At 37.0% G+C, this 12821-nt stretch overlaps 1 protein-coding gene across 2 annotated transcripts in view; it reads right to left on the bottom strand.

Moving 5' to 3' along the window:
* Window positions 1-216: 216 nt before the first annotated feature.
* Window positions 217-12821, bottom strand: part of ANKRD28 (ankyrin repeat domain 28) — a 123599-nt gene continuing 110994 nt past the window's right edge. For both annotated transcript variants that reach the window (XM_064444327.1, XM_064444326.1), the window contains exons 21-28: window positions 12058-12277; window positions 10586-10673; window positions 10405-10488; window positions 9747-9892; window positions 9478-9560; window positions 9253-9335; window positions 6854-6945; window positions 217-1002 (exon numbers count right to left, since the gene is read on the bottom strand). In XM_064444327.1, coding sequence (XP_064300397.1) covers window positions 716-1002; window positions 6854-6945; window positions 9253-9335; window positions 9478-9560; window positions 9747-9892; window positions 10405-10488; window positions 10586-10673; window positions 12058-12277 — 1083 coding nt within the window. In that variant the 3' untranslated portion in view covers window positions 217-715. The remainder of the gene's footprint in view (window positions 1003-6853; window positions 6946-9252; window positions 9336-9477; window positions 9561-9746; window positions 9893-10404; window positions 10489-10585; window positions 10674-12057; window positions 12278-12821) is intronic.

Raw genomic sequence — 12821 nt, 5'->3', positions numbered from 1 at the left:
TTTCTCCTAAAATAAAAAGAAAAAAAAACTTAGAAGTATATCTGCTTTCTTTCATGGTACATTTAATAGTGTCGGAAGGCTTTCAGATGATTAAAAAAAAAAAAAACAAAACATTTAAAACCAAATCTAAGCTTCTTTTCCAGAAGTAATTAATGTTTGGTTAAAACAACTTCAAATAAACTATTCCAGTTTTCACAAAAAGGTATTTAGTTTAAAAAAAAAAAATCTTTAAGTTATTTGGTCCTTTGGCAATTTGCAGCACAAACAATGCCTACTGTACCAAACTCATTTATTGCCTTCAAAATGGTTTTCATTTTATTGATAATATGTAAATCTAGCATCCTTTCAGTTGTACAATAGTGTTGTTCATTTACATCAAGTAGGGTGCCCAGTCTGCAGAAACTACTCCCGGCACCAGAAACAGAATGGTAGAATACAGTTAAATAAAACAGTTTTGACATTCTTTTTTTTTTTTTTTTTTTTTTGCCATGGATTCCAAGTACTTATTTGAGAATTTATGCTTCTTCTGCAAAATATGCTCTTAAAAATCCTCCTACAGTCTCACAGATTTTTTTTTATATGCAGCCACAATAAAAAACATCTTCTCAAAGGTCTGTCCTCTTTTTGCATTCAAACACGGATAGCTTTTTTGCAAAAGCACAAGTCTGACCTTCCAGCGTGAGGCTTCACTCTTCAGACCTACACAACGTAGCTTCTAATACGTCTCAGAATCTGAGTCATTGAGTTCGTCTTCTTCTGTATATGGGTAGCCATCTTCCCTGCCAATGTTATTGAAAGTACAGTAAGAGCTATGGTCACTCCTCATGATTGGCAAGGAATCGAAGGTGACAGTTTTTGAGGTGTTGGTGTAATGATTAATGGCATTGAAGGTAAGGGAAGGTAACGTGCTGCTCGATGAAACAGGCATCATCGTGGCCAGAATAAGAGCTAGGCAATCAGCCACATCCTTATTGGGCGCGCAGGCCAAAGCTGGTGTGTAACCTAAAAAGTCAAGAGAAAACAAAACCTTCATTTAAAATGAAAGGCAATGTAAAAATTTCTCTAAGATCACGTAATCTTTCAGCTGCAAAAGTACTTTATATTGCTTAGCTCTGCACTGTTTAAAAAAGAAAAAGAACATAAAACTAATGTATTATCAATTAGAATTTTTAAACTTTCAGTTACAAAACCAACCCAGAAGTCAGCGGGCTTTGGAAAAGAGATGTAATTGTTTTGTTAAGCACAGTCAGATGCTCTAGGCCAGTCAGGAAAGCCTGGATTTGAAAATGGTGAGGAAGTCACCTGCCTGAGGAGAGACAACTAATGGCAGCCAACAGTGATGGGTGAAGGCATTCACTGGAGGGACACTGCAGAGACTACAGCTCGACACATTAAATATTCCTCCATCTGGAAGCTTCCATATAGCCATTCATCAGAGACAGTTATTTCAGTAAGACTGTCCTGTCTCAGGGCCAGTTAATTGAAAAGGCAGAGCATACAATTTCAATCAACCTCTACTTTATGACAGTATACAGTAATATAAACTATACAGCCAGTGTATAACAACTTTCCTTTGAGGGATATAAATTAAGAAACCCACAGAAGTGTGAGGAAATGCCAGCTGGGTTAGTAGGCTAGGACTTACAGAGAGAAACTCCACCTCTTGGTTGCCCAACTGGTCTGGCCTAACTCCTCCCGCCAGGCAATGCTACTGTGACAACCCCCAAATGCAGGTCTTTCACTGCAGAATAATTTGCAGTCAGGTCACATAGCTGTGAAATCTCTCCTGGGTAACCATGGCTCTGATAAACCTCCAATATTTCTCCTTTTGCAGCTTTCTCTTTCCGTACTCATTAAATGTCAAGAAAAATGCTTCAAATTCTCCTCAGCGGAAATCTGCGCATTTTTCAGGCTTTAGGCTTAATCACTGAGCCAGGCACCAGAGGAGCTTTAGCAGAGGTCTCAGGGTACACCTCCAACAGTGAGGCACTGGAATTGGTGGTGACAGCAGCAGCTCTAGAAGCATGGCAGTCTCACAAGTACAACCACAGATAACAGCTAATTCTGCTGTCAAGTCCAAAGTAAGTTCCCTCTACCTGGCTCTGCAGAGAAGCAGGTGACCACAGCACCGTGTAGCACCCTTGCAACATCTCTCACTGTGTGTGACAGATATGCCCGCTATGAGCTGATCAGGAAGACTCACGCTCCAGTACATTTGGGAGTCTGAAGTCCTGCACCACCCCCAAGTCCACAACTCAAAGGTGTACAACATCAAGATAAAAACCACACAAGTAATTTTAAATAATAGATGGCTTTGAAGCAAACCACATGATGGATTTCTATGCAGACCTCTAGAAGGCATGGAAAATGAGGCAATACCCATTCTACCAGCAAGTGTTCCAACTACTAAGGAATCATCTTTATTGTAGAAGTAGATCCAGGTCAGGTGTTAGGATAGAGCTCAGGAGTAATCGTGTTGTAGTTTTAAACAAATAGGCACATTATGGAAAAATAATTGTAGCTAGAAATTAAGAAAACAGCGACCAGGGAACAGAATCTTGCAGCTGAACTACTATTTGCTCAGGACAGACCTTGTGCTTGATGCTTAGAGTAAGACAACAGCCCCTGCCCAAAGGAACATACAGTCTAGGGGAACACACAGATAATTCAGGCACAAAATGCATCAGCTGACCATGCAAAAGAGCCGTACAGAAGTGCAGTGCAGCAGATGTTTTCGTTGTTAGTAAGGTATCAAAGCACTTAAACAGCTCAGAGTGAACGGTGACAGTCTGCAGAAGAGATATATTTTGAGAGGATTCAGAAGCAAGGGCCAGAGCTTGCTACTCTCAGATGAAGACTGCATTTCAGGCACGTCAGGCAGAACAGAAGGCTCAGCATTGATACTCAAACACACACAATTCAATATCTACAGTTGCTGGAGACTGTATGAAGGTAAGATGACACACAGAAGAAGTTTATTCAAGCTGGCCATACTCAGCACCATTTCTTTCACTAACATAATTTGATAAAAGCCCAAAGAAGAAAAACAATCAGTCACCAGCTACCTTTGAGCATCTCAGTTCATAATACATAAAGATTAAATAGATTACTTGCTTCTTTTAAAAGAAGTTCTCTAAAAACAGTACTCATACTAATATTTGATTGTAGATCTTCAGCTTCTGGCCTTCATAACTAGGAATGAAATATCACAGTTTTATTCTTGCCTTAGACACAGCAAAATGAAGTAACTGCTTGCATGATGAAAGACTGACATCTGCATCCTCCATCACTTTACTTTTGTCTATATTATTTCAAAATTATAAGTACAAGTTATATTTTTATGTCCCTTAAACAACTGCGAACTGACCATTCATGTGTCAGGGCAACAATAGGTATAAATACTTTAAATGTACTTTTAATAAGATGTGGGTAAAGGTACCAACACCACTGAAATGCTCTCACTCAGTTATATAATGTTCCCCATAACCTCTACTTGTATTTGCGTAAGATTTCACACAGGATAAGAAAAAAATAAACCACTATCTGCATTTATAGACAGGGCAACAGAAGCAGTGTGAAGTGAAGTAGCTTCCTTGCACAACAGAAAACAGAGCCCAAGTGGTGGACACAGACTTAAGAGCAGGGTTTCCCCATCCTGAATGCAGAGCTGCTCCCACGGGGCTTGAAAGTTTCCATGAAGGCGCCTACAGGAAAATCAGGGTTATTAATGCCATCAGTGCAAAGCCAGTTCTCAGGAAAAACTGAATGGAGACTTACACTTGGGAAAGAGAAGAAAGTCATCTGAGGCATGAGTCATCTTGTAAGTATTTACAAGAAAAGTTCCTTCCAGAAAACAGGAGATCTCCAATATAAACTAGAATATGAGTAAAGGAAGGCTTGGAAAAGAACTAGAAAAAAAATTATCCCACCCACCCTTTAATTTTTTGAAAAGCTTGAAAGGCTAATGATATATCTGTATAATGATGAATCTAATTACTAACAACTGTATAATGATGGATCTAGAAAATAAGAGAAACCTCCACACTACATCAGTCTCTGGAGTTAGAGAATGAATGCCTCCTCTCACCGCTGTGCTGCACATTAATACAACAAAGAAAAGAGACACCGTAACAAGAAATTTAGCTAGCCTGGTTAGTTAAATAGCAGGGGAAAAACCTAAAACAAACAAAAAACCTTGAAAAGTTTGTGGAGTGATCAAAAATAAAACTTCAGCTTGTGTCAGATGAAAGAAAAAGCTAGCAATTTCTTTTAAGACAGGTAAACTTGCATAAATAATGTAAAATTCAACAGATTTTTTTTTTTGTAGATTTGGATGACGGCAAAGTTTCAACAAGACAGCTGTGGGAACATGGGAAAAGAACTGAAAGATTTGAATGAGGACTGATACAGAACTGAGGATGAACCCTCAACATGACTACTTTGGGGAAGTATAATGGACAGTTAATTTGCTGTTTCAGTTGCATTTAATCTTTTGAGAACCGAGAGGCTTACTTTTTTTCCAAAGACATTAGTTCTTAAACATCTCAAAAAGTGATCTCACCACATTAAGAGATGCTCTATAACAAAAACAATAGGACTTCAAATCTAGAGTTTAAAGTATCTGGTTAATTATTTATAAACTGAAATGCAGAGAATTGGAGTGATGTTAGTTATTTTCAAAGCTCACGTTTTTCAATAATTTTCTGTAGCCCAGAGACAGGAGGAGAGGACTATTAAGTAGTTTTATACAGATACAGATACAAATAGAGAGTGCTTGTAAAAAAGGTCAATGCAGGTCTTACAGAAAATGACAACTTCAGAGACAAAAACAGGATCACCACTCCATACCAGCTGAGGTTCTGCCGATTACGTGTTCCATATACCAAGACACGCTTCCATGTAAAACACTAAAACTTTACATCCGATTTCATTTAATTCTCTCTGAAATGCCAAGCTTGTATGGCAGATCACCGAAACTACCTAAGCTATGCTAAAGTAAGAGAATGTCAGTGTTGAAATGCAAAATATTTCAGTGCCTATTTCTACAGTCTGCTTTACTAAACGAATAGTTTTCACTCCCCAAAATGCACAGATCATACTTTTAAGCCTTAATAATAATACTAAAAAAAATAAATCAATGTTTATCCTATATTTTTACTTTCTTAAAGATATGGTTTTTTTTCTTTAGAAACACTTATACTCTAGCAGGAGATGCTAAAATCAAAGACAAGTAGACCTAAAGCAGAACCTGGCTATCACTACTGCCAGCTTTTCCATTTAATATAAAAGGAAATCAAGAAAACTTTTGCAACAGGTTGAGCAAGCCTGCTGACATGCTAATACTTCTAATACTTAGAAGAATTAAGAAAAAATTAGTGACAGGTGAAATAGATTGATAAATCCCACAAAAATTTCCCTTGCTCTCTGACACCTCCAAGTATTCATCACTTCGCACATACTGTACTTTAAGCTGGCACATTCATCCAACAGAAAAAGAATTAATTATGAATATTCTCAAGGCTGCTTAAAATTTTATAAACAAAGCAATTGCTATTAGAAAGAGAAGTTAAGGACCAGATGAGGAACTATATTAGGTAGCACTCAGAGTTACTTTAACATTTAAGATATGAGGATAATTAAAAAGAAGTTTAACATGTTGCCATTAGATCCAAAGGCTGCCAGAGAACCATGACTTCCATACAAACAACTCTCTTCTCTGTTACGTCAAAGATCCACTGAACAAGTGACTGGCTGGCTGCACATGAAAAACCCACAAAAATACAAACAACATCTCCAGTTCGCACACTTGTGATGAGAAACAAAAATCAAACTGGTATGTTTTCCAATCTTTTCATTTTAGGAAGTTTCATTTAGCAGTTACCCCTGTACCCTATTTTAGGTGAGGAATAATCTTTAAATCACCGATGTCACTTTAAGCAGTGTAATTTGAGAAACAGAAAAAGTCACAGTAAACATGAGGAGAGGAAAAACCTTCCAAATAGGAAATATAGTTAGAACAGTTAATTAGGCACACCCCTTCTGGAAAAAAAAGCAAACAACAAACAACCATGCACAAAAACCAACCAAAACAACAACAACAAAACTCAAACCAAACCCCCCCCCCCCCCCCCCCCAAACCAAGCCACTACACCAAACCCAAAAAACAAAACCCACCAAAACCCAAAAACACCCAACCCCTCCCCAGCCCAAACCCCGGTTACTGCTTTCACTTAAGCTACACTAGGGTATGGCATAAGAGCAGGAGCTCTTACACTTTTAAAAGCACACCTTTGGAGGACCACAGATGTCTTACATGAAAATATGCAATTAAGAAGTCAGCAGATCTAATTTTCTTTTGTTCTTACAAGGTATAGGATTTATTCTCTGTGATAAAAGTTACTTTTCTTATGTCTGTGTGCCCAAAGATTCTGAAGAGCCAGAAGCTTGAGATCAGTTACTGAGATCTGTAATTCATACTTGCTTTTAAAAAAACTAACACCTACTATGACAAAATGGATGGCAATTCAATCCTTAACAACTGGAAGTTATATTTTACTTTGAGTATAACATTTTTTTGACCGTCTCCACTGTGCTAGAGCTGGTGTATTCATTATAAAACTACAAACGCAAACCAAACATTTCTATGCCATGACCTGCATTGTTCTGAAAGTTTTCACTCCCCTTACACCTCTGCTGCTTTGCTGAAATGATCCATCACCAACACAAACACATTTTTTCCTATGGGGGAACCTATAGCAAGACTCATGAAATTCCCAAAGGGTTATTGCTTTTCAGTGAGCTGAGTTTAAAACCAAAGTTCCTTATGGGGAAGCAAAGTAAAATTTATTCTTACCATTTTCATCTACAGCAAGTACACTTGCTCCCTTCCCTAAAAGTTCTTGAACTACAACTGTTAGTCCATTCCGAGCAGCAACATGCAGAGGTCTGTGAAGACAAGCAAACTGGTATATAAATCTTAGAACAATATATTAAGTAAGATAGGTAGCTTGCATCTAGTTAAATGGTTACTGAAGTATTTATACTGGTATGTTACTTACACATTATATATTATATAAATATTGCAGATATAACAACTAAGATGGGAAAACCAGAAAATCTCTTTTCTTATTGCAAATAAACTGTAAAATAACATTGTGCACCTTCTTTTTTTTAATGGCACCACACAGTGAGGAAGTAGCTGCTAGAAGAGATCTGCCTGCTTATGATCATGTTTAAAATTTCAGAACTTCTGGTACCTTACTGTTGATAAATCCTTCACTGAACTGTTGTAACTATTGTACCATCACATCTGAGAGTTACTCCAAGTCACTGGCAATAATCATTAGAATACTAACAGCAAAATGGTAGTTATTTTACTGCATGTAAATGCTCAACAGATGCAGAAGCATTTCATCAATCTGCCTTTTAGAAACCACTATATTCCACTGTGAGTAGAAATGAAAAAGTTATTTTACAGTATAATGCATGAAGCAGGAAAACCAGGTTACTTTTCAAAACCTCAGACTATTAACCATAACCCTGTTTTGTGGTGACTTGATCTATCATGGAAAATGTAGCTTTACCTCAAATATTCTAATTGTAACTTTTTCAAATGCAACAGTTTTTCAAAATTGGTTCCCACTGGCTTAAATAAAACCCTACCACCACTCAGCAGGAAACAAAATAATCAGCTTACCTCCCTTCTGCTTTATTTTGCTCTTCATTCGGTTTGAGAGTCTTAAAATTGTTTGAATTAACAGTGAACTATATTTCGATTTGGAAACAAGTGCCTTACTTAGAGACCACAAATGCAAAAGATACAATTAGGAGAAGCTGTTATCTGTGGTGCTTATACTAAAGTATTAAAACTCAAGAAATACTGCACGCCACAGATATACTGAGAAATGCACTGTAACTGAAATAGAGGCCAACAATTGTAATGCTTATCTTGGCACGAAGTAGGACATTGTTTATGATGAAAGCTGTTTAGAAAGCCAGCTTAGTTATTAAAAACCATTTGCTAAACCAGTAATATCTTAAACAACTGTTAAAATCTTGAAATTTATATGAACATTTCATGCAGGTGTGAATATGTACCTGTTTCTCCCCATGACATCTCTGGATCAAACTATATGAGCCAAGGCATGTGGGTGGAATGAGATGAGCCTGTGGTAGCACACTTTCCTACTTCTATTCCCATCTCATTTTTGCTCTTCCTCCTCCCAAGATATCCCCTCCTTCAAGCCAGAAATGGAGCAATGAATCCCTTTCCTGCTGCCTGGTTATTTCATGCTGCCTGAGGTGCACCATGCCAAGCAGCACAAGCAGAGGAAGAAGTCCTAAACATCTTAACTCCTTAGCTCAAGGAGATCTCTCAGAATAGGCGGAGGAACTGTAGGAGTTTGAACATGACAGATTCCAGAAGGGACATAAGGCCAGAAAAATAACACTAGTTGCTTACAAGGTCTGGTGTTTTTTTTCCTAAATGGTCTGTGATAGCATTATTCAAGCAATGAAACTGTTCCATGTACATAACTCAGCTACATAGCAGGGGCCAAATATTGCCTATAACAAATACATTCTTTATAAGGAAAAAAACTTGCAGAAGTAATTTTAATAGCCCTGAAATATATTCCCCGGTATGACATATCACTACATTTTAAAATTCTCCTTATGACTGGGGTAACAGAATAGGCTCAGTTCTACTTGAGAGAAGATCTTCAGGAAGCATTAAGAATACTATCTTCTCCATAATATTTAACAGAAAATAGTCTTTCATGCTAGTAGCAATAGGTATCTTTTCCTGACAGAAACCATGCTGAAGAATAAAAGCATACTTCAGCTAAGTTTTTTTTATTAACTAGCTTTGAAAAGCAAGTCTTAATTTGTCTCCAATGAGTTGTTAACTGAAGTGAATTTTAATTGAAAAATTAGATAATTTGTAAACCAGAAAAATATTGGTTTACAGGTAATCTCCGCAGATTGCAGTAATTCCACACAGGATTCCCTGAATCACAATACTGTAGGATTTATCATCCCTTTCACTCAGCTAAAACTAGAACTTTAATTACAAACAAAACACTTTTTCACTTCAAGTTGGGTAAACTCTTGGTACCTGTTAAGGAATTCAATCAAAATTCAACTAATTTGGAAAAAAATCTGGAAAATATTCCTCTTTATAAGCAAGACACTGGGCTTAGCAGAAACACACCAAAACCTCATCTGTAAAACACACTCACTGCCAATACATACGTTTGCAAGGCTGCGTTGGTGGCATTGATGAGGTTTCTATCCGTAATCTTCTCCAGTATTAACAAGGCACTAGTTTCATGACCCTTAATACAGAACAAACATCTGTCATTAACAAACACACTTCAAAAATTGCTTTGAAGGGTTTTTCAAAGTAACAAGTTAATATTTGCAAACAGTGCTTGGTAACACAAAGCTCAGCACCCGTACGTCAGACTACGCACACACCTTGCTGCAAGCCAAATGGAGCGCTGTGTTCTTAGAACTGTCTTGCAAAGTCAGATCAGCCTTAGCACTGCTAACCAGCACCTCTGGGGAAATAAAGATTTGTATTAACTAAAAGCATATTCCTGGAAGTCTTAATGGCCTACATTTGTGCAAAATGAAAACATAATTTTGACAAAAATATATCCACGAGCATGTTAACTACAAGGCAACTTTACCCATAGTAAGATTAACAAACTTAAGAGCAGAAATATGTAAAGCTTTCTCTTTACCCACTGTACTTGTCTGTCCATTTTCTGCAGCCATCATTAAAGGTGTTTTCCCAGAAGAATCTACAGCATTTACTTGAGCATTGTGACTGAGCAGAAGCTGTAGACACTCAATGTGATCTGTAAAAGCTGCTGCATGAAGAGGAGTTCTACAACAGATCAAAAGACAATATGGCCATGTTCAGCCATGCTTTCTACTTTATTCCACGGGGCATGCTGACTGTGCTCCTGCAGATACAAAAGACTGGACAGTCCCCCTCACTGTTCCTTTGAAATCAGTATTGCTGGAGTTGTGACTACTACCTTTAAAAAGTCACCTTCAAGTTTCAAATAATTCCCTCTATGTTGTGTTTATATTAGAGATACAATTTGATTCACAAAAAATATGTATAAAATACTACCCACAAAGTGATACAATTTAAAACATACTCAAACTTGCCTAAATAATAAAAAGCCAATTCAAGTTTATCAAATCAGATGGGATTTTTAAAAATCTAAAATTTATTTCTAGCACAGAACACAAAAAAAATTCTTCAAAGAATAAAAACAGGGGGAAGGGGGAATTAAAGTAAGTAGCAAACAGAACCCCCCCAATGATTATAGAATTTAGCAGAGCCACTCTATTACATTACAAACATTCACTGTGCATTTACACTCTTACCTTCCTTTTGAATCAGTGGCATTTACAATACCAGCACCTAGTGTATCAATTAACATTTCTGCAGCACCTTCATTATCATTTATCCTATAAGGAATTAAACAGGCTGTTATTTACAGAATGATAAATCTTTTGTTAAAATACACCAATGAAATCTACGAAGAATAATTTTGTACTTCCTTACACAGCACAATGCAATGGACTGAAAGAATTTCCTTCCATTTTCTGGAAAACTTCCTGTTCCAAGAGGAGCTCTACACAACTGTCATGACCTAAAGCAAATGTAAAAGTTAGGTATTTAAAAAAAAGGGAAAAGTATTTATAGATTACAACAACAACAAAATGTATCTAAATTAGATAAAGCAGTATTTCACTTGAAAGTTTCAACGACACTCTGGTTATATTTGATAGGGCTACATTTAGGAACTCGGACATTTTTAGAATTGTGAAAATCAAACTGACATTTAAGACTGTAAATTTTGTGAAATTTAGAAGGTATCTCATGCTGTCTGAGGAACATCCAGAACACTTAATTTAGTTCTTTACACCTCCATGTTTCAAACTCTTCTGTACATTCACCACCTAGTCTACATGAAAACATCTCCACTATTTGAGGGTTATTTTTGTTCCACTGTCTTGCTAAACCCAAAGGGAAACCAAGTCAACAGTCATAAAAGCTTAAAAAAACCCCACGTTCAATCTATCATACTATTATTTTCAAAATTCTGTAGCCTGCTGCTGTACAGGTAGGTAACAACTCTTAACTACCTGTTTGATCTTTGATGCATACATGCAGAGAACCTTAGTTCAACATTCACTGTTGTCTGAAGATCTGTATTTTCACAAGTCCTGTCAATTTTTCATTGTACAAGTCAAGCATATTTCAGTTCTGTTTTATTCAGAAACTGGTCACTTTGAATATGGACCAAGCTGTAAGAGTTTAATTTTATGAATGTGATAAAAAGATGTTATTCTAGTTCAAATTATCAGTGTATTACCCAGTTGCTTCAGCTGTGAGGACCATCTAGCTAGTTACTCACTTAAAAATAATTGGTAAAGTGAAGCTCTAAGCCCTTATTTCTTGATCTTTTTCTACCATGTGACTCAGAGGAGAAATAAATGAGAACTTCTACCATGTTGGAAAGGAACACACAGAGCAAAATCTTTAGCAAAGGAGCTGAATGTGTTTCCCAACTTTGAAGGCCTCCCTCACCCCCAAATCCAAGAGAAGTACCAGCGAAGAAAAAAATTCTTATTGAATCACTTTTATACACTACACCTTCTTGTGCCTATCAAGGTTGATTTGAAGGAAGTTTAAAAAAAAGATTTAATCTGAAACTGTTCCTCCCAAGACTCCCTGGGGAGGTTATTTTTTCTGGATGTGTGCCACATTTCTATTCACAGGTACAGTGCTGAATTTCTTGAAAGACTCAAGGCATACAACCAAGAGGCAGTTTATAACAAAAATGTAGTACAAAAATAAACACCTCATATTATGTATTAGATGTTAATGCATTCCCCCTCAAGATATCATGTCTGTCATATTGTCACACTGACTAATATGAACTGAAACAGGACAGACTTTTTATGTTGCTTGTGTAAGTAATAACAACTTCTGTCTCAGTATCAACAAATACATTTAGACATGTATTTTACCATTATAGCAGGCCCAATGCAGTGATGTATAGCCGTGATTGTCTGCTATTGCAGGTACTGCATCCACAGATGTAGCTGACTGCAGGAGAGCTCCTAGAACACCTATATGTCCACATGCCGCTGACAAGTGTATAGGGGTTCGCCCCCTACAGTCTCGTAATAAGGACTTAGCACCATGTTGAAGCAACGCCTCCACACATTCCTCGTGCCCAGTAACCGCCTGTAAGAGGGAGACGGGAAGTAGTAAGTTTGCAGATATTCATGTATATAAGCCAAGGTATATAACTAAAGCAAACAATCTTCAGGCAATTTTTTACAATTTTAAGTAATAACAAAATATGCATATCTATTATTTTTATTCCTGGAAACAGCCATTCTGTTGGAAAAAGAGCAATGTATTATCATATTGATGACAGAATAATTTCTTGGAATAACACTGAATGAACAGCTAATCTCTAGGGCTTGTTTAATTGTCTCATCTGGCAGCGACTTAAAAAATTATTTGGTATGTGACATGCATCACTTCTCTTCCTCCCATTAACACCACCCCCACCCTATAACAAAAAGCTGTACTCTGGGACCTCACCAGTCAACACTTTACAGCAAGATTAAGAGACTCTGGAAGTCCAAAAGGAATTCTGAGGGTATGGAGCAAACAGGCAAAAGCTTGCCTTTTGAAAGAAACTAAAAAGACAATGAAAAACCAGGAGTGGCAAGATAAGAATAATGAGAAATTCATTAACGCTACACATTAAGTCTGATTG

This window comes from Phalacrocorax carbo, chromosome 2, assembly GCF_963921805.1.
Source record: "Phalacrocorax carbo chromosome 2, bPhaCar2.1, whole genome shotgun sequence".
In the NCBI taxonomy this organism is placed as follows: Eukaryota; Metazoa; Chordata; class Aves; order Suliformes; family Phalacrocoracidae; genus Phalacrocorax; species Phalacrocorax carbo.
The sequence above is the reverse complement of the archived record's forward strand: the minus strand, read 5'-3'. Positions and strand labels throughout refer to the sequence as shown.